At 38.6% G+C, this 23131-nt stretch overlaps 1 protein-coding gene across 24 annotated transcripts in view; it reads left to right on the forward strand.

Moving 5' to 3' along the window:
- BCAS3 (BCAS3 microtubule associated cell migration factor) overlaps nt 1-23131 on the forward strand; it is a 712862-nt gene that overhangs the window by 346534 nt on the left and 343197 nt on the right. For all 24 annotated transcript variants that reach the window (XR_013406305.1, XR_013406308.1, XR_013406307.1 and 21 more), the window contains 3 exons: nt 1923-2047; nt 5255-5420; nt 7823-7923. Coding sequence is in view for 19 of the 24 variants with exons in the window: in XM_077970813.1 (XP_077826939.1) it covers nt 1923-2047; nt 5255-5420; nt 7823-7923 (392 nt within the window). In the remaining 5 variants the exon portion in view is untranslated. The remainder of the gene's footprint in view (nt 1-1922; nt 2048-5254; nt 5421-7822; nt 7924-23131) is intronic.

Genomic DNA, 23131 nt, shown 5'->3' on the forward strand with positions numbered 1-23131 from the left:
TCTTTATTCCCTGTCACGGGAAGTCTCACTGTGACTGGTTGACATTTTAGGCGTGGATGTTTTTTGTTGCAGGAATAATGAGAAGTGTTTTAAGAAATATTAATGGTAGAAGAGGTTTCTTTCATATATAGTAATACGCATTTCTATGGATTTGGTTCAAAGTGGGGAGACAAAGGGACCAATCATATTTGCCTCTGATCCAGACTTAGCCTTCCTTAGAGGAAGATGTTAAAACAACTCTCAGGAAATAAGATGTCTGAGAGACTATTTAAAATGTCATAGGAACTGGGAAACTGAGATTACCAAAGCAAAGTCTGATTTTTTTTGAAGATTAGGTTAGGACTGAGGGCCATATAGAAGAGTTAGTATTTGCTGAGTACTGTGATATAGGAAAGTACTGCCCTGGGAACTTTACCTGCTTTGTCTAATATAGTGGTTCTCAGAGTTGAGCATGCATCAGAATCATCTGGAGGATTTGTTTCAAAACACAGATTGTTGGGCTCCATTCCCAGAGTTTCTGATTTAGTAGGTCTGGGATGGGGTCTATGAGTATTTGCTTGCACTCCTAAGAAGTCCTCAGGTGCTACTATGAGCTGGGGACAGTGCTTTGAGACAATATAATCATTAAAATAATCCTGTGAAGTAGGTATTACTCTTTCTATTTTACATATTAGTAGTCTGAGCTCTGAGAGGTTAAATAACCAAAGTCACACAGCTCAGAGGTGACAGCACTGGGATTCAACTACATGTTTCTTCCTGACTCCAAAACTATCTCTTTCCCATCCCACCATACTTTAGTAAAGGATGAAGGGGAATCAAAAATTGAGCAAAATAAAGTGGAACCAATATTTGCTGTTGGAGGCTGACTAGCAGAGGGGAACATCAGAGTTCTAGTTATTATTGTCTCCTACCTGGGCTGTCATCTTGAGCAGTGCACAATGAGGCTACTGGTTTATGAATTAGAGAAAATAATTTATCAAAGGTGGTTGGCAAAATTGCTTTGGGAAGCCCTTCATAAACTAAAAGAGAACAGAAATAAGGGACTGAAAAGATGTGAGGTCAATAGTAGAAGCTGAGTATGAAAACTTATTTGTGGAAGCAGAGAAGAGCAACTTCTTTTTAATGGCAGTGACAGGAAGTAATGGCAGTTACTAAATGTGTCCTCAGACATATGAGCAACAGAAAAGATTGAGGTTTGAGAGGCTATTGATATATAACTCCACCTTGGTCTTTTTCACTGAACAAAAATAGACACATCATTTTCACAAATCCAAGAAGAAAAAGAGACAACAGGAAGATCAGTGAATCTAATTGCATTAGATGATTAGATATTCTCCCCTTACACTGTCTAACTCTCCATAGCATTGTGGCTGAGAGAGCATTTTCAAGGCTTCATTCTATATCACCTCATTTTCATCCATGCTGTCTGCATTCATTTGTACTGTTAATCCTGCATCTTATAGATTGGTGCAAAAGTAATTGCACTTTTTGCCACTAAAGGCAGTGGCAAAAACCGCAATTACTTTTGCATCAACCTAACATATATATAAAAATGAAGTGATAAACCATTTTATTATTGTGAGATGTTCATGCTGGTACTATTGCTTCACTTTGAAATTTCTAGGGAAGTGTTATTCATCTGAAAAGAAGTGACTTGGATTTTGCCAGCACATACTTCAAAAAGGAGTTGATTTTTATTGGTTTTATAAATGTTGCTCTCTTTACAAAACTCTGGAACTTTGAAATAATTCTACTTTTACTCCAGAACATAGTCTCACATCATCATTTATTACTTAAGGCAAAATGCATGTTCATATTGGAGGATTTGAATAGGGGTGGAATTTAAAGGAAAAACTGTCATTACCTAAAGGAGTGTCATTTCATCATGATAATTGTTTTTTACTGTTATTTTATTTTTTAAGCAAAGTTAAACCTCCTCCACAAATTTCACCCAGCAAATCGATGGGCGGAGAATTTTGTGTGGCTGCTATCTTCGGAACATCCAGGTCATGGTTTGCAAATAATGCAGGTCTGAAAAGAGAAAAAGGTATGTATTTTGACTGAGAAATGAATGTTGTGTTTGTAATTTTTGCTTCTTAAGGAAAATTGTTAGCAGTTCCCCTAGAATAATCTTGTACCCAGTAGTCTGGAAACCAGTTTTTTTTAAATGTAATTAGCATGTCACTCCTCAACTGCTAAAGCCTAGTCAAGAAGAAAAACTATCCTCTCAGAATGAACGTTAAATGAATTGCCCACTGAGTGATTTTGTTTTGTTTTGTTGGTGACAGTCTACAGGTGATCTCAGTGCTGTCAATTCTATACCCATTTTATACCTTTTACATTTTTACAAGCTAGTTTCACCCCTTGTCTATGAAGGATGGAGAGGAAGAGCCTCGTTGTCCCTGTTTTAGAGATGAAGAATTTGAGACCAGCAAGTTTAAATATCTTAGCTAAAAGCACTGGTTAGTTAGGCAGTGGAATCAGAGTTTGAAACCGGTTTTCTCATGTTAAAAATCTTCACATTAAAAAAAGCAACAACTCTGCCATGTTTTAAAAACACAACTAAGGCCAAGTGCAGTGGCTCATGCCTGTAATCCCAGCACTTTGGGAGGCTGAGGTGGGCGGATCACAAGATCAGGAGATCGAGACCAGCATGGCCAACATGGTGAAACCCCGTCTCTATTAAAAATACAAAAATTAGCTGGATGTGGTGGTGCACATGTAATCCGAGCTTGTAATCCGAGCTACTCGGGAGGCTGAGGCAGGAGAATGGCTTGAACTCGGGAGGCGGAGTTGCAGTGAGCCAAGATTGCACCACTGTACTCCAGCCTGGCGACAGAACAAGACTCCATCTCAAAAACAAACAAACAAACCAAAAAAGGAAACAGCCTGCTACTGAGAAATAAGGCTCAGTTTTTGTGGTTACCATTGCTCCTTTGAATTAATATACAGTAGTCCCTCCTTATCTGTGGAGGGTATATCCAAGACCCCCAGTGGATGGCTGAAACCTTGGATGGTACGAAGCCCTATATGGTACAGTGCTTTTCAGTCTAATAACTGAGACAGGTACTATGGGACTAACGGGCTGGTAGCATATACAGCGTGGATATGCCGGACAAAGGATGATTCATGTCCCAGGCAGGACAGACGGGACAACAAGAGATTTCACCACGCTACTCAGTCTGCCATTTGAAGCTTATGAATTGTTTATTTCTGGAATTTTCCATTTAATATTTTTGGACCGCAGTTGACCATGGGTAACTGAACTCGCACCTAAGGAGGGACTACTGTAGTTATTATCTTTTTAATCCCTGCTTTGGTCACTAGACTCTAAACCTAAAATGTTTATAGGATTAATGCTTTATAGCATGTGAATCCTTATTGCTTCTGTTTAGAAGAGAATGCCTACATTCATAAACAAAGTATATAATTTTGAATGTTATGATTTTCCCCTTAATATTTTAGTAGTATTAAAGTAGGTCACAAAGTGGGTTGTTACTGGGGCACTTCTCTGGTGAGTTCCACAGGCTGTGTTGTTCTTGGCAAAATGGCTCTCCTTTATGCTAACGCTGGCAGTCAGACATGAGCCCTTTCTCTGTTATCGCCTTTCAGTGACCCTTTCCTTGGTAATAGGATCTCAGGCGCAGCAGGTTCCTTACCTAAGTGGGAGAGGATACTGTTAAGTATGCAAGCCTTCCATTTCCTTATCCCATCTTTATTTTTTTTGTTACCTCCTTAGGTGTAATGATGCTATCGAAAGGACTTTTTGTTACTAGTAAAAACCTTCTGAGAAGCTCAATTTCAAATGCTTCTCTCTTCTGTTCTAATTACCTTTTTAACTTGCTACTCTTTTATGTCCCGCTGGCTGATCATTAGCCATTTTCTCAAATCAGCTGTAATTGATTCGCCTGACACAGAGATAAGATGACCCACCCAGCATTCACGAGTGATTGTATATGCTCCTAGGTTTACTGTAAAACCCGAGAGAGAGGACTAAACCTGTTTTGCTAGTGAGTACATGTGTATTCCTTATAAAGTCAGTTGATTAGATCCATATTCAGCACCTAAGTGCTCAAAGTATGGCTAATCTCCATTTACCATGGGGCCAGTGATCCTATGGGGAGAAAGAAGAGGATTTGGTCAGCACCTAAGTGCTCAAAGTATGGCTAATCTCTGTTTACCATGGGGCCAGTGATCCCATGGGGAGAAAGAAGAGGTTTTTTAGGAAGGGGATGCACATGCATGCATGTGTATGTGTGTTGAATAGACTTTATTTTCTAAAGGAGCTTTAGGTTCACAGCCAAATGAGCAGAAGATCCAGAGATTTTTCCGTATATACCTTCTGTCTCCACACATGCAAAGCCTCTTATTATCAGTATCCCCCGCCAGAGTGGTACGTGTGTTTGAATTGATGAACCTACATTGACACATCAAATGTTTTTTTTTTGTTTTGATCCACAAATTCAAGTTCTAAATTTAAGTTTTCTGAGAAAAAAAATAAATGAGACATTAAGCTGCTTTAGGCATACAAGTAACCTTTCATGCGAGTCATTTGGTACATCCAGGGTAACTAAATCCCAGTCCATACGTTATTCCTTTTCAGTTAGTCTGTTCCCTGATGTCATTCATTTTTCATAATGTGGGACAAATTACATTGTAGGCGAGTACAAAAGTCTATAAAGTATTTTACTATATTAGGTTTTGGGGCATAGTCGTATCATTCTTGAAATAAGTTGCTTAAGATTGAAAATACTCTGATATCATAGACATTTTCATATTCACTAGCATGTACTTATACAAGGCAACCTTTGGGCAAGGAACAAGCACCATATGAAAAAAATCCTGTCATCCGAGCATGGTGGCTCACGCCTGTAATCCCAGCACTTTGAGAGGCTGAGGTGCACAGATCACCTGAGGTCAGGAGTTCGAGACCAGCCTGACCAAAACGACGAAACCCTGTCTCAACTAAGAGGAATACAAAAATTAGCCGGGCGTGGTGACGGGAGCCTGTAATCCCAGCTACTCGGGAGGCTGAGGCCGGAGAACCGCTTGAACCAGGGAGGCAACAGCCTGAGCACCAAGAGCAAAACTCCATCTCAAAAAAAAAAGAAAAAAAGAAAAAGGAAAAATTCCTGTCTTTTCATTTTCTCTGAGCAGCCTCAGTAGCAGACTGATAAGATCATCAACTGTAAAGATTATTCTGTGCTTCTTTTACGCAATCATAACACATCGGGTTCTGTTTCTCTGTTTGTAGATCAGTCCAAACAAGTTGTAGTTGAGTCCCTGTACATTATCAGTTGCTATGGCACCTTAGTGGAGCACATGATGGAGCCGCGGCCCCTCAGCACTGCCCCCAAGATTAGTGACGACACGCCACTGGAAATGATGACATCGCCTCGAGCCAGCTGGACTCTGGTTAGGTAGTACCTCCTTTCTTTTTTCCTTTTTAACAGCTTCATTAAGGTATAGAAGATTAAAAGTGTATAATTTGGTAAGTTTTGACATGCATACAGCTACAAAATCATCACCACAATGAACATGGTAAACATATTCATCACTCCCAAATGTTTCTTTATGACCGTTTGGAATCTCTCCTTCTTTCACCCCTCTTTGTCTCTATAGATTAGTTTACAGTTTCTAGGATTTTTTTTTTTTTTTTTGGAGGCAGAGTCTCGCTGTGTCGCCCAGGCTAGAGTGCAGTGGCTCAATCTCAGCTCAAGCGGTTTTCCTGCCTCAGCTTCTCGAGTAGCTGGGACTACAGGGGCATGCCACCACGCCCAGCTAATTTTTTTGTATTTTTAGTAGAGATGAGGTTTCATCATGTTGACCAGGATGGTCTCGATCTCCTGACCTTGTGATCCGCCCGCCTCAGCCTCCCAAAGTGCTGGGATTACAGGCATGAGCAACTGCTCTGGCCCAGTTTCTAGAATTTTATATAAATGGAATCATACACTATGTAATTTTTTAAATCTCACTTTCATCTAGCAAAACAATACTTCATTACTTTTTTTTTTTTTTTTTGGAGACAGAGTCTCACTCTGTTGCCCAGGCTGGAGAGCAGTGGCATGATCTCAGCTCAGTGCAGCCTCCACCTCCCATGTTCAAGCGATTCTCCTGCCTCAGCCTCCTGAGTAGCTGGGATCACAGGTGACCGCCATCCCATCCAGCTAATTTTTGGTTGAGATAGGGTTTCACCATATTGGTGAGGTTGGTCTCATACTCTTGATCTCAGGTGATCACCCGCCTTGGCCTTCCAAAGTGCTGGGATTGCAGGCATGAGTACCTGGCCCTTCATTGCTTTTTCATTTGACATAATTTACATACAATAAAATTAACCCATTAAAAGTGACTTTTTACAAAGTTGTGCAGTTATCACTGCAATCAATTCTCATCACCCTAAAAAGAAACCTCATTCTCATTAGCAGTCACTTCTTATTTTTCTCCAACCCTTCAGACCTAGGCAGCAGCCAGTTTACTTTCTTTCTCTATGGATTTTGCTACTCTGATCATTTCATGTAAGTGGGATCATACAATATGTGACCTTTTGTGTCTGACTTCTTTCACTTAGTGTATTTTCAGGATCTATCCATGTAGTAGCATGTGTCAGAACTTCACTCCTTTTTATGGCTACGTAATACTCCATTATATGGTTATACTGCATTTTGTTTATCCATTTATTAGTTGATGGATATTTCTACTTTTTAAACTGTTATTAAATAATGTTGCTGTGAACATTCATGTACAGATTTTTGTGTGAATGTATTTTTTTAATTGTCTTCCCTATGTACCTTGGAGAATACCTCTGTTTGAACTTATTTCTCCTTGCACTTCTGTGTTAAATTTTCTTGGACTTATGCTTCCTCTATTTGCAATCTCATGCTCACTGAAAATAGAGAGTAACATTGAGATAGCCATTAAGGGGAGTAGAAACTAATATAGATAAGATTCAAAGGTTTCTCTGAAAGTAATTCTCTAAGATACAGTGGTTAAACCTTGTAGGAATGTTTATTAAGAATCAGAGTCCATCTCAAATGTGCATAATGATTAGAATCTTTATAAGCTATAACCAAAAGGAAGAAAACCTGGAATAAAACCTTTTTAATATAGTCCATTGTCCAGGAGAGAAAAAATTGCTCCTGACATGTATGGAAGGAAACAGACAAAAATGGATATGAAAATGATCCCTGTCCTTTTGACATTTTAAAATATTCTTGTATTGATTTTTGGAGGCTCCAGCATTCTTTACTACTACTTTACTATGCTGGCTTGATCTGATCAATATCTGATTTATCAAGCTTATTTAGGAGTGGGCAGATCTAATTAAAATTACTACACTATCATTGTGGAAATAGTAACTTATTTCAGAACTTAGATACTAATTTGATCTATAATAAGTCATCCATTTACACAGCTGTGTTTTATTAACCATTTTTACCTCTTCATTTTATTTTAAAACATACACATATTTTAAGAATAGAGAGGTCAGAAATTACATAAATTAGAACTAGTTAGTTGTAACATTTGAATTTTACACCTGTTTAATCTTCTGAATGTCTTGCCTATCCTGTTGAGGGGTCTTCTGCTGTTAAGCTTATATTGACTACATGTTATTTGTATGAAAGACTGCCACCTTTTTGTTTTTTCTAAGCAGATGGCCTTGTGTTTCAGGTTTCAGCACATTCATTTTAATGATTACAAGTTCATTTTAATGATCAAAAAAATAGTGTGAGTTTAAGTCAGTGTTCATCAGTGATGACAGTCATGGTGATTTACATCCCATCTATTAAGCTTAAATATTAATATTCTTCTGCTGTTTCCTTAGAACCCCTCAATGGAATGAATTGCAGCCACCATTTAATGCAAACCATCCTCTGCTCCTCGCTGCAGATGCAGTACAGTATTATCAGTTCCTGCTTGCTGGCCGTAAGTAGTTTAGATTTTTTTTTTTTCCTTTCATATGGTCTGTTCAGATTTCATCTTAAAATGCTAGCTTTTAAAGCAAACATTACCATTGGTCCATAGGCCATAGGCCTTAATGAATCAGTCTGAGGCAAATAAGATATTTAATACGAATATAAACCATAAGTCTTAGTATAATTATGTCTCTGACTGCTTATATTCTGTACCTGTGAAATATATTCCTATAATAAAAGTTAAGTTGATAGGGAATATCTGGAGGGCTCAAAAATTCAAACAAACACAAAAACAACTACCTGAAAATACTAGGATGTAATAAACAGTTTCATAAAGCTTGGAATCTGTTTCTAACATGAAAAGAAAAAAACACCCAAGCCTAGTACAGTTAATAGTGCAACTGTGAAAACTATGCCAGCAGGCTTTTCTTTTGGTAGAATTTTACTTGCAATAATGAGGTAAAGATTTCAACTATATTTGTTTGTTTGTTTACTTTTATGTTTAAACATTAGCATTTGTAGAGACTGAACCAAGTTCATTGACCTACATACAGCCTTTTAATATGGGAGGCATTTAAAGGCAATTTAGTATTTATTATCCAGTTTGTGTTTATAGAATTAAAAATTATTTACAATTATGATTCAGTTTTGTAGATATAGATGGAATTCTTAATTTGATGACTCTGAGTAGTGCATGTTTTACAGAAAATTCTTAAAAATCAACATTGACATGTTTTTAATGAAACTTTGTTGTATTTAACACATTATCCTGCCTGGTATATTAGAAAGCATGAATTAAAATGGTTGTTGAATGATTTTATTTTATCTTTATAATGTGTTATGTATTATACTGGAAACAGAAATATTTTATAGACTTTGCTCTCAAGTTATGAGACTCCATAACTGTAATCAATATTTGGCAGTCTTGCTCTCTCATATAATTGTTGAACTCTCTGCTTTTTCTAGTGTATTTTTATTGAGTGCTTACTATGTGTGAGGCAGTTGTGATTTAAAGGTGAATAGTATATTGCTTCTCTCCTCAATGAATTCCCTAATTCAGGAGACAGATGTTTAATAAAAAAGAAAATAAAATGGGGTAGGTGTATCAGTGGAGGGTTATAAATTGAACTGTGAGAGCAATGACGTGTGTTGCCTACAGCATCACAGACGGGTGATATTTAAGTGGTTTTCAGATTGATTCAAGAAGCAGTGCATACAGAAGTTGTTAGTTTCTAGATTTTTTAAGCATATATTTAACTATCATATGAACTGGAAAAATACATGACATGAATACGATACGAAGTAAGAATCATGAGTACATTTTCCATTACCTCTCAAGGAGCAAAACTAACTAATCGTTGAATTAAGCATAGTTGAGTCTTTCAGAGTTACTATTGTGTTTTGTGTTGTTATTTTGATAACTATTAAGTCTGTTTAACAGACATGCAGTAACAAGTCTGAAATATTTACAAAACATACAGGGGAAAAGATATAGCTATATATATCACTTGTTTTTTGTTCCAGTGATTGACCTTATTGACATTACACTCTGCTTGATTTTAGCTGCCCTAAACACCTTTGTCTAATTCTCAGAACAACAAAAATCCTCAGTTGCGTAATTTAAGAACCACCACTGTTGGCAGTAGTAAGCCATCACCTGTTTTCAAGCATAGGAATGACACCATCAAAATTGTATTTTAGAAAGATCATTCTGGGCTGGGTGCAGTGGCTCACGTCTGTAATTCCAGCACTTTGAGAGGCTGAAGCGGGCGGATCACTTGAGGTCAGGAGTTCGAGACCAGCCTGGCCATCATGATGAAACCCCATCTCTACTAAAAATACAAAAAATTAGCCAGACATGGTAGTGCATGCCTGTAATCCCAGCTACCTGGGAGGCTGAGGCAGGAGAATGACTTGAACCTGGGAGGCAGAGGTTGCAGTGAGCCGAGATCATGCCATTGCACTGCAGCCTGGGCGACCAAGCAAGACTCCATCTCAAAAAAAAAAAAGAAAAGATCATTCTGGCAGCGTTGCAGCGGGAAATTCAGAGGAAGGCAGTGGAGGCTAGGTGATCCTAGAGCAAGATGAGACCTTAAATTAATGCTGTATTAAAGAGAAGACAGGACAGACCTGTGAGATGTTTAAGAATTGGCATAGAAAGGAATTAGAGGCTGGGCACGGTGGCTCACACCTGTAATCCTAGCACTTTGGGAGGCCAAGGCAGGCAGATCGCCTGAGCTCAGGAGTTCGAGACCAGCCTGGGCAACATGGTGAAACCCCGTCTCTCTACTAAAACACACAAAAAAGTCACCCAGGAGTGGTGGCATGCACCTGTAGTCCCAGCTACTCAGGAGGCTGAGGCAGGAGAATTGTATGAACCTGGGAGGTGAAGGTTGGAGTGAGCCGAGATGGTGTCACTGCACTCCAGCCTGGGCGACAAAGTGAAACTCTGTCTCAAAAAAGAGAGAGACAATTTGAAACTAAGTAGTTACTAATAATTCTGTGGTTTCTAATATGGAATACAGCAGGTCCTTGAATAATGTCATTTTGTTTAACATCAATTCTTTATAAGACTGATGAGAAAAAATAATCGCTCCCTGCCAGGGGCCATTGCCTGTGTGGAGTTTTCATGTTCTCCCCATGTCTGCATGGGTTTTCAGTGGGTACACAGGTGTTCTCCCTGATACTAAAGGTATGCATGTTAGGTTAATTGGCATGGCTAAATTGTGTCCCAGGCCGAGTAAATATGGGCCTGTGTGTGAGAGAGTGCCCTGCAATCGAATGGTGTCCTGTCTAGGGTTAGGTCCTGCCTTGCACCCTGAGCTGCCACGATACAGACTCTGTCCACCCACAACTGTGAATGAGTGAATACAAATTATTGTAAAATAAAATTTCTTAAAATATACGGTAAATCACACAAATGCACAACAATAAATGATGCTATATGAAAGTGCTCAGCAAGCTCAGCATATTGGTTACTTTTTGTTTTTTAACTTCTTGGTAGTGGAAGGTGCCCATTAAACTTTTCGCTTTGCAAACATTTATTCCTTGATTTAACTCACCAGCACTTCAAGCTTCACTACTCAGTGATTCACTAGAAAATGAGTAAATAATTTTATTACTTGTTGTCATTAATCTTTCTTAAATGTATATGTAGCTCACATTTATTTTGATGTTTAATATTAAAGCGTTTGGGGTCTTTATTCAGAAGTTTACTGATGTTTTTGACCAGAAAAAAAATATGCCTTAAGAGGCCGGGCGCGGTGGCTCACACCTGTAATCCTGGCACTTTGGGAGGCCGAGATGAGCAGATCACGAGGTCAGGAGATCAAGACCGTCCTGGCTAACGTGGTGAAACCTCGTCTCTACTAAAAATACAAAAAATTAGCCGGGCGTGGTGGCGGGCGCTTGTAGTCCCAGCTACTCGGGAGGCTGAGGCAGGAGAATGGCGTGAACCCGGGAGGCGGAGCTTGTAGTGAGCCGCACCACTGTGCTCCAGCCTGGGCAGCAGAGCGAGACTCTGTCTCAAATATATATATATATATATATATATATATATATATATGAACTTAACTCTTGTTTATATGAATTAGTCAGTGGTAAAATTGGTTTTGTAATACATCATTTTGCTTAAAGTCACAGTTTCCATGAACTTATCAATGATGTTAAATGAGGACTTATTGTATAATGCATTGCATTTTAGACCTTTTGAGTTCCAGATGGACTAATATTGGGATAAAGATGAAAAGACCTGGGTTCTAGTTCTAAATCCAGCAATAACTTGATAAATGTAGATATCAATTATTATACTTGCTCTTATAGAGGGATTATGATGATCAATGAAGTGATGCTAAAGTCCTTTTTTGTTTTTTTTTTTTGAGATAGAGTCTTGCTCTGTCACCAGGCCGGAGTGCAGTGGCACGATCTTAGCTCAATGCAACCTCTGCCCCGCCAGGTTCAAGCAATTCCCCTGCCTCAGCCTCCCAAGTGGCTGGGATTACAGGCATGTGCCACCATGCCCGACTAATTTTTTTGTGTTTTAGTAGAGACGGGGTTTCACCATGTTGGCCAAGATGGTCTTGATCTCCTGACCTTGTGATCCACCCGCCTCGGCCTCCCAAAGTGCTAGGATTATAGACGTGAGCCACTGTACCCAGCATAAAGTCCTTTTTAAAACTGTAAAATAGTTTATACATTTAAGCATTATTATAAGCTTTTGTTTCTTATCTCAGAAGAATATATTTTCAAATGATAGACCTCTGGGACTTTTGGTACAATTTAAAAGCCTTTTTTGTAGTCAGTGTTTACAGTGGAATACCTGGCCTGGGCATGGCGGCTCATGCTTGTAATCCCAGTACTTTGGGAGGCCAAGGTGGGAGGATTGTTTGAGACCAGAAGTTCAAGACCATCCTGGGAAACATAGAGAGACCCTGTCTCTACAAAAAAATTTTAAAAATTAGCTGAGCATGGTGATACACACCTGTAGTCCCAGTTGCTCAGCAGGCTGAGGTAGGAGGATTGCTTGAGCCCAGGAATTTGAGGTTACAGTGGGCTGTGATTACACCACAGCACGCTAGCCTGAGTGACAGAGCAAGATTCTGTCTCTTAAGAAAAAAAAAGACCAGGCTCAGTGGCTCATGCCTATAATCCCAGCACTTTGGGAGGCCGAGGTGGGAGGATTACTTGAGGCCAGGAATTTGAGACCAACCTGGCCAACATGAGGAAGCCCCATCTCTACTAAAAATACAAAAATTAGCCAGGTGTAATGGCACGCACCTGCAATTCCAGCTACTCGGAAGGCTGAGGCAGGAGAATCACTTGAACCCAGGAAATGGAGGTTGCAATGAGCCAAGATGACACTACTGCACTCCTGCCTGGGCAACAGAGTGAGTGAGACTTCATCTCAAAAAAAAAAAAATATATATATATATATATATATTAAAAGCAATACTGGCGCCAGTTTCAAGAGAATGTCCACCCATCTGTTGCACCCTTTCTGCAAGTTAGAGCCAGTAAAGCGGACTTTATTACTCTCGCTTTCTCCCAGATTTCCCTTACTGAAGCCATTTGGAAGGATATTATACCTTTTAAAACACAAGTATATTATACCTGGTGCCAGAAAGTTTTTTGTTTTTCTTAACTATATTGGAAATTACCTCTTATTTCCCAACTTGAAGACTTTAATAAATGTTGTTCTCAAAGAATTTTCAAATATAGTCATTCCTTGGTGTCATGGGAAATTGGTTCCAGAACCTCCCTCAGATAACAAAATCCACAGATGCTCAAGTCCCTGATGCTGGTATTATTATTTGCATGTGACCCGCGCACATCCCCCTGTATGCTTCAAGTCATCTTTAGATTACTTATAATACCCAGTACAATATAAGTGCTATATAAATAGTTGTTACACTGTATTGTTTGGGAATCATGACAAGAAAAAAGTCTAGACATGTTCAGTACAGATGCAACCATCCTTTTTTTTTTCACAGAATAGTTTCAACCTGTGGTTGGTTGAACCCATAGATGCGGAACCAAGGATACGGAAGGCTGACTGTATACTTTTTAGTAAACGCTAATACAAACTTCACAAATGTTGTAAGCTTTTTTGTGTGTGTGTGTGTGTTTGGATCTGTGAATTAAGTGAAGCAGACTTGTACAAACTCCGGAAATTATAATAATAGTAGACAAAGAATGATGTAAATGGGAAAGGGACTTTGTCTCAGTGAGAAGAGAGTAGGAGAGCAGGATGTTTAGCAAGGAATCTCCACTCCCCTTCCAGCCCGGTAATCATAATAAATACACTGCTGGTTAATAAACAAAGTTCTGGGCCGGGCGCGGTGGCTCAAGCCTGTAATCCCAGCACTTTGGGAGGCCGAGACGGGCGGATCACGAGGTCAGGAGATCGAGACCATCCTGGCTAACACGGTGAAACCCCGTCTCTACTAAAAAATACAAAAAACTAGCCGGGCGCGGTGGCGGGTGCCTGTAGTCCCAGCTACTTAGGAGGCTGAGGCAGGAGAATGGCGTGAACCCGGGAGGCGGAGCTTGCAGTGAGCTGAGATCCAGCCACTGCACTCCAGCCTGGGCGGCAGAGCGACTCTGTCTCAAAAAAAAAATAAAATAAAATAAACAAAGTTCTGTATATGTGGCAAAAAGGGTGGCTTATGGTGGAAGGAAAGGGGAACCAGCCCCAAACACTAAACACTTCTTATGTAACCTTAATATAAAGTAGGTAAAAACTCCAAAATCTGTATTCTTAAATTATAGTAACATTTCCTACCTCTATAAATTGAATGGAATGACCAAAATTAATGAATTTTTTTTTTATTGAAGAGTTTTGCTGTATCACAAATTGATAACCCCAAATTGAGGAATTTTGATGTATTGTAAACTAGATCATACTAGAGTGCTCCATACAGAGGTCACTGTAAAGGCACAGATGACTTCTCTGTTATTAGGTGGAACCATATGAAACTGGCATTTTTAATAAGTTTTTTAAAAGGCTGAGATTTCTGCAGTTTCATAGATTAATTTATATACGCCAACTAAATATATAGATGGTAATCTAATCTTTCTGTTTAACTCAGTAAAGGTAAAAGTCAATTTATAATCCAAAAGATGTTTTGCCTTGGTCAAGGAAATTTTGAGAACAGTTTATAAAAGGATGACAGCAGAGGACATTAGTGATTTCTGTGTTAGCACTGTATTTACTTCCTTTAAAATAAAAATTACATACTATATTGCCTTCTAACACAGGCATTATATTTCAGTGTGTTCCTTTGCCAAAAACAAAGATAAACCACAGAACATATCAGTAAATACCACCCAGCTTTGAATATGATCCCAAAATAGACAATAACTTTTTCTTCAGTCTGCTGCAGCGTTTCCAATTTGTAAATTGAAAACAGCTTACTGAGTTGCCTTAGGAAAGCCTTGTTTAAGGGAAAAATAATGTTTCCTCCTTTCTTTCAGGTAATTTGGCAGCAACAGTGCTTTTAAGTTGCTGACATTAGCTTTGTGGCAGAGTGGGTTTCAGAGTTTGGACTTCTTTCTAAATCAGCCTGTGAGTGTGTGAAAAGTTCCTCTATAAACTTACTGAGTTTTATTTGTAATAGAAATATACATTCATTCAACAGAAATATAGCTTTGATAGACAATAGAAAGGTGACTGGGGTCCACAGTACTTCCCTGTGTGTTATTGGGTGTATACTTGGTTCCTTCTAACTTTAAAAGGAATATGAGAAAGATGGAGAGAATATTTTATATGTTTCAATTTGACCTCAAATTTTGGGGAGATTTAGTGTTCTCTTAGTTTCATTGACCATTTCTTGAGGTTCCAGTTGAGTAGTAGCTTCCCAACAAGATGGACTAACAGGGGTCAGACTTACTTTCCTGCATGGAACAACAACAGAAATCATCTATGAAACAATTGTTTTCAAGTCATCTGAGATTAGGGAATGAAGGACAGTGATCCCTGAGAGATGGGAAACAAATGAGACAAGCCCTGCACTTGCCTCAGTTTATTGTCTTTGGAGTATCTAGGCTGTGCCACAGTGAGGGAGAAAGCAGGTGAAACCCAGGGGACTCCCTGAGTTGAGGAGACAGAGCTGAGAGTCCAGTCAGACCAAAGAAGAGCGGGTGTCGGCAAATTACCATGTGCTCTTATTGTAAATAAAGTTTTATTGGAACACAGCCACCCTGTTTCATTTTTGTCTTGTCTGTGGCCACTTTTAAGCTATACCAAGTAATAGTAACTGAGACCATATGACCCACAAAGCCCAAAATATTTACTGTTTTCAAACCCTGACCTAGAATTTGTTAGACAGGATATCAGGGGAGATCTTCACAGTGAAAAAATGCTGAAGACTGCAGAGGGTCCTTTTCTAGTATTCAACAGAATACTGGTGCCTGTGAGGAAACTGCAGCCTAGAAAACAACCATCTGAGTGTCTTAGAGGGCATGGTGGCCACACAGAGTCAGGACTAGTGACACTAACAGTTACTGTGTATTCCATATGTTCAAAAAGTTAAGTAGACCCCTAAATTACTTAGACCTAAATATAAAAATCTTGTAGATGTGAAAACCACAGTAGGAGAAAGCTTCATTGTATAATATTGAAGATTGATTATTAACTGCAAAAAAGTAATCCCAGCACTTTGGGATGCCAAAGTGGAAGGATCACTTGAGGCCAGGAGTTCAATACCAGCCTGGCAATAGAGTGAGACCGAGTCTCTACAGAAAAAAATTTGAAAAATTAGCCAGGTGTGGTGGTGCATGCCCTTAATCCCAGCTACTCAGGAGCTGAGGTGGGAACACTGCTTGAGGCCAGGAGGTCAAGACTGCAGTGAACTGTGATTCTGTCACTACACTCCAGCCTGGACAACAGAGCAAGACCTTTTCTCAAAATAATAATAATAATAATAAAATTAATAAATAAATTGCAGAAGAAAAGATTAGTGAACTCGAAGATAAAGCAAGATAAACACACAAAAAAACACAAAGAAAATAATTTTAAAAGAGTATCACTGAACTGTGGGAAAAGATATACTAGTAAACAGAGTTTCTGAAGAAGGGTGGTGGGACAGAAGAAATAATAGCCAAAATATTTCCAAATTTGAGGTAAACCATAAAAATGCAGATGGAAAAAGGTCAGTAAATCCCAAGTACAAGACACCTTAAGAAAGGCATAACTAAGTGTATTATAATCAGTTTGCTCAACATCATTGACAAAGAGAAAAAAATCTTAAAAGCAGCCAGAGGAAAAGATATGTTATACACCAAGGAGCAAAGATAAGCAGAATTTTTTTTTTTTTTTTTTTTGAGATGGAGTTTCACTCTTGTTGCCCAGGTTGGAGTCCAATGGCATGATCTCCGCTCACTGCAACCTCCGTCTCCTGGGTTCAAGCGATTCTCCTGCCTCAGCCTCCCAAATAGCTGGGACTACAGGAATGCGCCACCACGCCTGGCTAATTGTTTGTATTTTTAGTAGAGATGAGGTTTCTCCATGTTGGTCAGGCTGGTCTCAAACTCCCGACCTCAGGTGATCACCTGCCTCAGCCTCGCAAAATGTTAGGATTACAGACGTGAGCCACTGCGCCCGGCCAGCAGATATCTTTTAAGTATGGAAAGAAAATAACCATCAACCCAGAATTATATACTGCCTTTGCCCCTTAAATATCTGAAGATGAAGTCAAAATATTAAAAATTTTAGATACGTGAAAGCTCAGAGAAGTTTTCAGCTTCATATGAAATGTTAAAGGGAGTCCTTAAAGCAGAAGAAAACTACATCAGCACAAAAGGAATTAAGAGCACTGGGAATGGTGAAAAACATAGGTAAATGGATGAGATATTTTTCTAATTTGTAAAAACATAAATAATTAAAATTTAAAATATAGTTTACTTATTTTAAAATATTGACTGTTAACAGAAACAAAATGGCATATTCTTAATATATATGTGTGTGTACACACGCATGTGTGTATATGTATGTGTGTACACAGTAGCATAAAGGCCGGGGGTTGAGAAATGGAACTATACTATTGTAAGATTTTTGTAACATATGTGAGTGGTATACTATTACCTGAAGGTAAACTGTGATAAGTTAAAGATGTACATAATGAACTCAAAAGCAACTACTAAAACAACAAAAACAAAATGTTGTATCTAATATGCCAACAGAGGAAATGAAATGGAAACAAGCAAGAGGATGTAATTCTAACCATATCAATACTCATTAGTTATACATGGCCATTCTAGTAAAAAATGAGATTGTCAAATTAGATTTAAAAAGGAAGTTCTAACTATATGCTACTTAAACACACTTTAAACGTGGAATTGCTACATTAATATCAGACTAAGTAGGACACTTCACTCAACAGCAGAATACACATTCTTTTCAAGTGTGCAGGGAACATTGACCAATATAGGGAATCTTCTCAGCTCTAAAACAAATCCTAATAAGTTTAAAAGGTTTCAAGTCCTGAGGCGGGCGGATCACGAGGTCAGGAGATCGAGACCATCCTGGCTAACACGGTGAAACCCCGTCTCTACTAAAAATACAAAAATTAGCTGGTCGTGGCAGCGGGCGCCTGTAGTCCCAGCTACTCGGGAGACTGAGGCAGGAGAATGGCGTGAACCTGGGAGGCGGAGCTTGCAGTGAGCCAAGGTTGTGCCAGTGCACTCCAGCCTGGGCAATAGAGCAAGACTCCGTCTCAATTAAAAAAAAAAAAAAGGTTTCTAGTCGTACAACGTATATTCTCTGACCACAAGGGAGTTAAGTAAGAAATGAATTACAGAAAGATCTTTGGAAAGTGCACAAATATTTGGAAACTAACACACTTTTAAATAGTCCATGGTTCACAGAAGAAATCTAAAGGGAATTAAGAAATTATTTTTAACTGAATAGGGACATTGAAATCAGATATATTCATATCTTTGACAACTACTCAGTTTTTTTGAAAAAGTGGATTGACCTATTAATACTTGGGACATGTTTGATGATCCCCAAGACAATCATTTTGAGTGAAGAAAAGCCCATCTCTGAAGTTTCCACACTGCATGATTTCAGCTATATAACATTCTCAAAATGACAAAATTAGAGAGATAGATAATAGATTAGTGGTGCCCAGGGCTTAGGAATGGGGTGGGAGAGAAGTGAGTGAATATACCTATATAGAATTATTACAAGGTTGATCTTTGTGGTGATAGGACAGTTCTGTATCTTGATTGTAGCGGAGGTTACACCAATTTACACATGCGATAAAATTGAATAGACCCTCACACACATAAAATGAGTATAAAACTATGTATGTAAATTTCATTATATCTGAATAAAGTTTCTGGATTGTGTCAATGGTGATTTTCTGATTTTGCAACTGAGTGAAGGGTACACAGAGCCTCACTGTACTATTTTGCAATTTTTTGTGAATCTTTAATCATTTCAAAATAAAAACTTGTTTTCTTTTTAATGGTGACAGGGTCTCACTCTGTCACTTGGAGTGGAGTGCAGTGTCTCAGTCATGGTTCACTGTGGCCTGCACTCCTGAATTTGAGTGATCCTCCTGCCTCAGCCTTCTGAGTACCAAGGACTACAGGCTCTCACCATCATGCTTGGCTAATTCAAAATAAAAACCTTAAAGAAAAATAGGAAATTTTGTGGGATGGCACTAAATCCATACTCAAGGGAAAAATTATAGGGCTAATGTTTATATTATAAAGGGAAAAGATCTGAAGTCAGTGACCTCAGCTTCCACATTAAGAAACTAGACAAAGTAGAGCAAATTAATGCAAAACAGAAAATATAGGAAAAAGGGAAAAAGATCAGAGTGTGAATCAGTGAAACAGAACACATACAAACAATAGAGAAAAAGCTATGAAACTGTGCTGTACTTTTCTTCTGGTTGGGGTTTTTGGGATTCTTGGATCTGTAGGTTTATACTTTTCATCAAATTTGGACATTTTTATACAATTATGTCTTCAAATATTTTTTCTTTCACTCTCTCTGTCACTTCCCCTTTTTTGGACTCCAGTTTTATTTATGTTGACCACTTGATACTTTCCCAGCTCACTGAATCTTTGTTAAGATTTTCTTATTCTTATTTTCCTCTCTGTTTGGTTGTATATAGTTTTAAATTCTGTATCTATAAGTATATTAATTCCTTTTCTTTGTGTTAATTTCATTCAATGTATCTTACATTTCGGATATCATATTTTTTATCTCTTGAAGTTCCATTTGGATCTTCTTTGTATCTTTTATTTTCCTCTTCCTTATCTACATATTTGACCATATGGAATATTATGGAACCATAGATAGCACGACATGTTAGAAGGCAGCAGATGAGAAATAAAAGCAAGTGATTAGAAGTAAAAGCAACTAGTACAGAATTTGGTGTCCTGGAAGTCATAAAACAATGCTTTAGAAATAGAAAACAGGATCATGAGTTGAATTAATAACTATAAAAAGTCTTACTGGAACCTGACTTTGAAGTAGTTGTGTTCCTTTGACAAAATCTTAGTTTTTATTATACTAAAGACAATTAAGTCTGTTGTGAGTTTCTTTCTTTTTTGAGACAGGGTTTCTCTCCCATTGCCCAGGCTGGAGTGCAGTGGCATGCTCTTGGCTCACTACAACCTCTGCCTCCCGAGTCAAGTGTTCTTCCTGCCTCAGCCTCCCAAGTAGCTGGGACTCCAGGTGTGCGCCACTATGCCTGGATAATTTTTTTATTTTTAGTAGAGACAGGGTTTCACCATGTTGGCTAGGCTGGTCTTGAATTCCTGACCTTAAATGATCTGCCCGCCTTGGCCTCCTAAAGTGCTGGGATTCCAGGCGCGAGCCACCACGCCTGGCCTGTGGTGAGTTTCTTTTGAATAGCCGGGCTGTCTATTGATTTATAGGCTTTAAAAAGATATGATTGCTTTACTAATCTCTTGGACTTCACTTACTTTTTTATTTTTTTGGCATTTACATACAATAAAGTAGATAGGACTTAAAAGTAGTATTGAGCTTTAGAAGAGGAGTACTAAAATCAGAAGTCAGCAACATGATTAAGGTTAAATTCTAGGGATCTTGATTTCCAACCAAATTCTGTACTGTTGGCATACAAACTGCAACATTGAGACTAGAAAGACCCAATATTTTTCATTCTAATATAAAGCCATGCATTTGGGTTTAGAATGAAGTTATTTTAAAAGATTTTACTATCCTGTTGTTTCATGAGTTTTGAGTCCAATGCTGATATGTTTTGTGCATGTTGCTGTTATCAACTCCACTCTCTGCTGCCTATAAAAAGGACAGCGATACAAAAAGTGAAAGAAATTATTGGTGTTTTCTACCATGGATATTGTCAGTGCCCTGGAAAAGCAATTAAATATGCAGCAGTTTTCTTATGAGCTGCTCCCTTTCAAATGTCACATTAGATTTAACCTAACATCCTGGATTGCATTGCTGTTGTGGTATGTGTACTGTTCATGGTGGAGGTACTCAACAATATTTCCTTGCATTGTCCATAATAAATATTTGCCCAAGACTGGGTAGGGGTGGAAGGGGAAGAAAGAAATGTTTTTCTCTTGTAGAGGAAACTTGTAATGTAGGACTTATTTAAAGAGTGTTTATAGTCCATTGTTGTCCATAGGGTGTGTCATACTGCTCTATCCAGGTTTGAAAATCTGGGATAGTTAAAATTTCACTTATTTATACTTAAACTTCTCAGTTGACATATCCTTCCATAGAGAAATGATTTCAATGAAACGGTGTTTTTCTTTAAGAAACTAAACATTTGAGACAGTTAGACCCTGAATTTAGCCACATGTATGTTTCATAACTTGCATAATATTATGAAATAAACGTTTCTTGTTCAGTGAAAAGATGTCAAATAGTTAAATGAAAGTACCAGCAACAATCTGCAAACCTTATAATTGATGGACTTACAGTTTGTATTAGATTTCTCTTTTAGCCTTTGTGTTCATTGGTTACCTACTTCTCCATGTCTTCACATAGGTCTTCAGACCTGTGGAATAGGGTTCATTGAGTTTTTCTGTCATTGCTGGTCTCAACATGTTTCAACATTAAAAGTTCTTTCCGTTACAACCTAATGATCCATACCCTATTCTGAAGCGAATCTTGGCATTTTCTGTCATTTACTTCAGTATTTACCAGTTGGGAAAAACAAGTGTGCATGTCATACCACCATCCTGTGATAATTCTTTTTTTGGCCAGGGAGAGACAGGGTCTCGCTCTGTTGCTCCCAGGCTGGAGTGCCGTGGCATGATCACAGATCACTGCAGCCTCAACCTCCCAGGCTCGGGCGATTCTCCTGCTTCAGCCTCCTAAGTAGCTGGGACTACAGGTGTGTGCCACCATACCTGGCTAATTTTTGTATTTTTGTAGAGATGGGGTTTTGCCACGTTTCCTAGACTGGTCTCAAACTCCTGGGCTGAAGGCCAGAGTCAATTCACCCACCTCGACCTCCCAAAGTGCTGGGACTACAGGCATGAGCCACCATACCCAGCCCTGTCATAATTGTTCTTAATATCAAAGTGAAACAAAAGGAATGTCTCTATACAGGGCTGCTTTTTACTTCTTAATGTTTTTATTTTACAAAATTCTATGTGATAGTGGTATCTCAGTGTTCCTTCAGATTGTTATATGACTTGCTGTTTTTCAGTAAGCATTTTTTCCACTGAAGCTAGTCATATTTTGCCCTGGATTGACAGATTTGGCTGGGCTGGGACATTGATTCTGATAGATTAAAGAAAAAGCATCTATTGGTCGTAAAGCCTGTAGGCTGTCAGAACTCTGCTCCTGATGTCATTTATGCTATCTCACCTAAGTTTAAGGTTCTTTACATGCAGATACTGATATCCCTGAATGTGCGTTTTGATGATTGGGTAGTGGGGATAGAGGATGCAGGATTTGGATATGTTTGCCCTCTTCTCCAAAAAATGAGGGGCTAGAATAGAATGGTCTGTCTCTGCTTACCTGTAGTAATGTAATGGGTTGATATTGGCAGGAGCTTGTGGGTTGATGTGGCATCACTTCCATCACTATGGTTAATTGCTAATAAACGACTGGGAATTTAGGAGGAATGCTACAATTGTCTGCTGTGTTAGTGGTAACAGGAATTCTGATGCCGTTTCAGGGTCACTATTTGTATTTGTCTATCAGAGTTAGAATACAGTTGTTTCTCTCAGTTTCAGCCTTCTCTATAGAATTTCTGTCAATTGTTTGACTCCATTAAGTGTGCAGAGGAAGTAAAAGCCTGAATGACCAATCCACCAGGGGCTATGGATAGACCCTTTCTTTGTCCACACTCAGAGCACTGCATTAGTCTCATTATCCATTTATAATAAGTGACCTCTGCCCCCTGGGTCACTGAAAAATATTCAGTGTGCTTTTCTGACACATAGGGCACCTTTCTCAGCAGACATATGAAACAATGGGACGTCTGGTAGTCTGGAGAACTGGTATACATTGCAGGTTTTTAAATAAATACACAGCCTTGTGCCAAATTACTCTTCTAATTTTTTTTCTCTGCTCTTACATGGCTTATAAATGGGCCAAGGGGATCCTAATGTCTGGAAAATAAATGTATTCCTTATCTCTTTTCTTTCTTATTCTTCTAGTTTAAAAATATTGCTGTGTTTTTCCATTTTATTTTCTAGAAATGATTTGCCTTCATCTCTGATTTTGCATTTCCTAATAGAGGACTATAGAAAGCCTT

This window comes from Macaca mulatta, chromosome 16 (genome assembly GCF_049350105.2).
Source record: "Macaca mulatta isolate MMU2019108-1 chromosome 16, T2T-MMU8v2.0, whole genome shotgun sequence".
In the NCBI taxonomy this organism is placed as follows: domain Eukaryota; kingdom Metazoa; phylum Chordata; class Mammalia; order Primates; family Cercopithecidae; genus Macaca; species Macaca mulatta.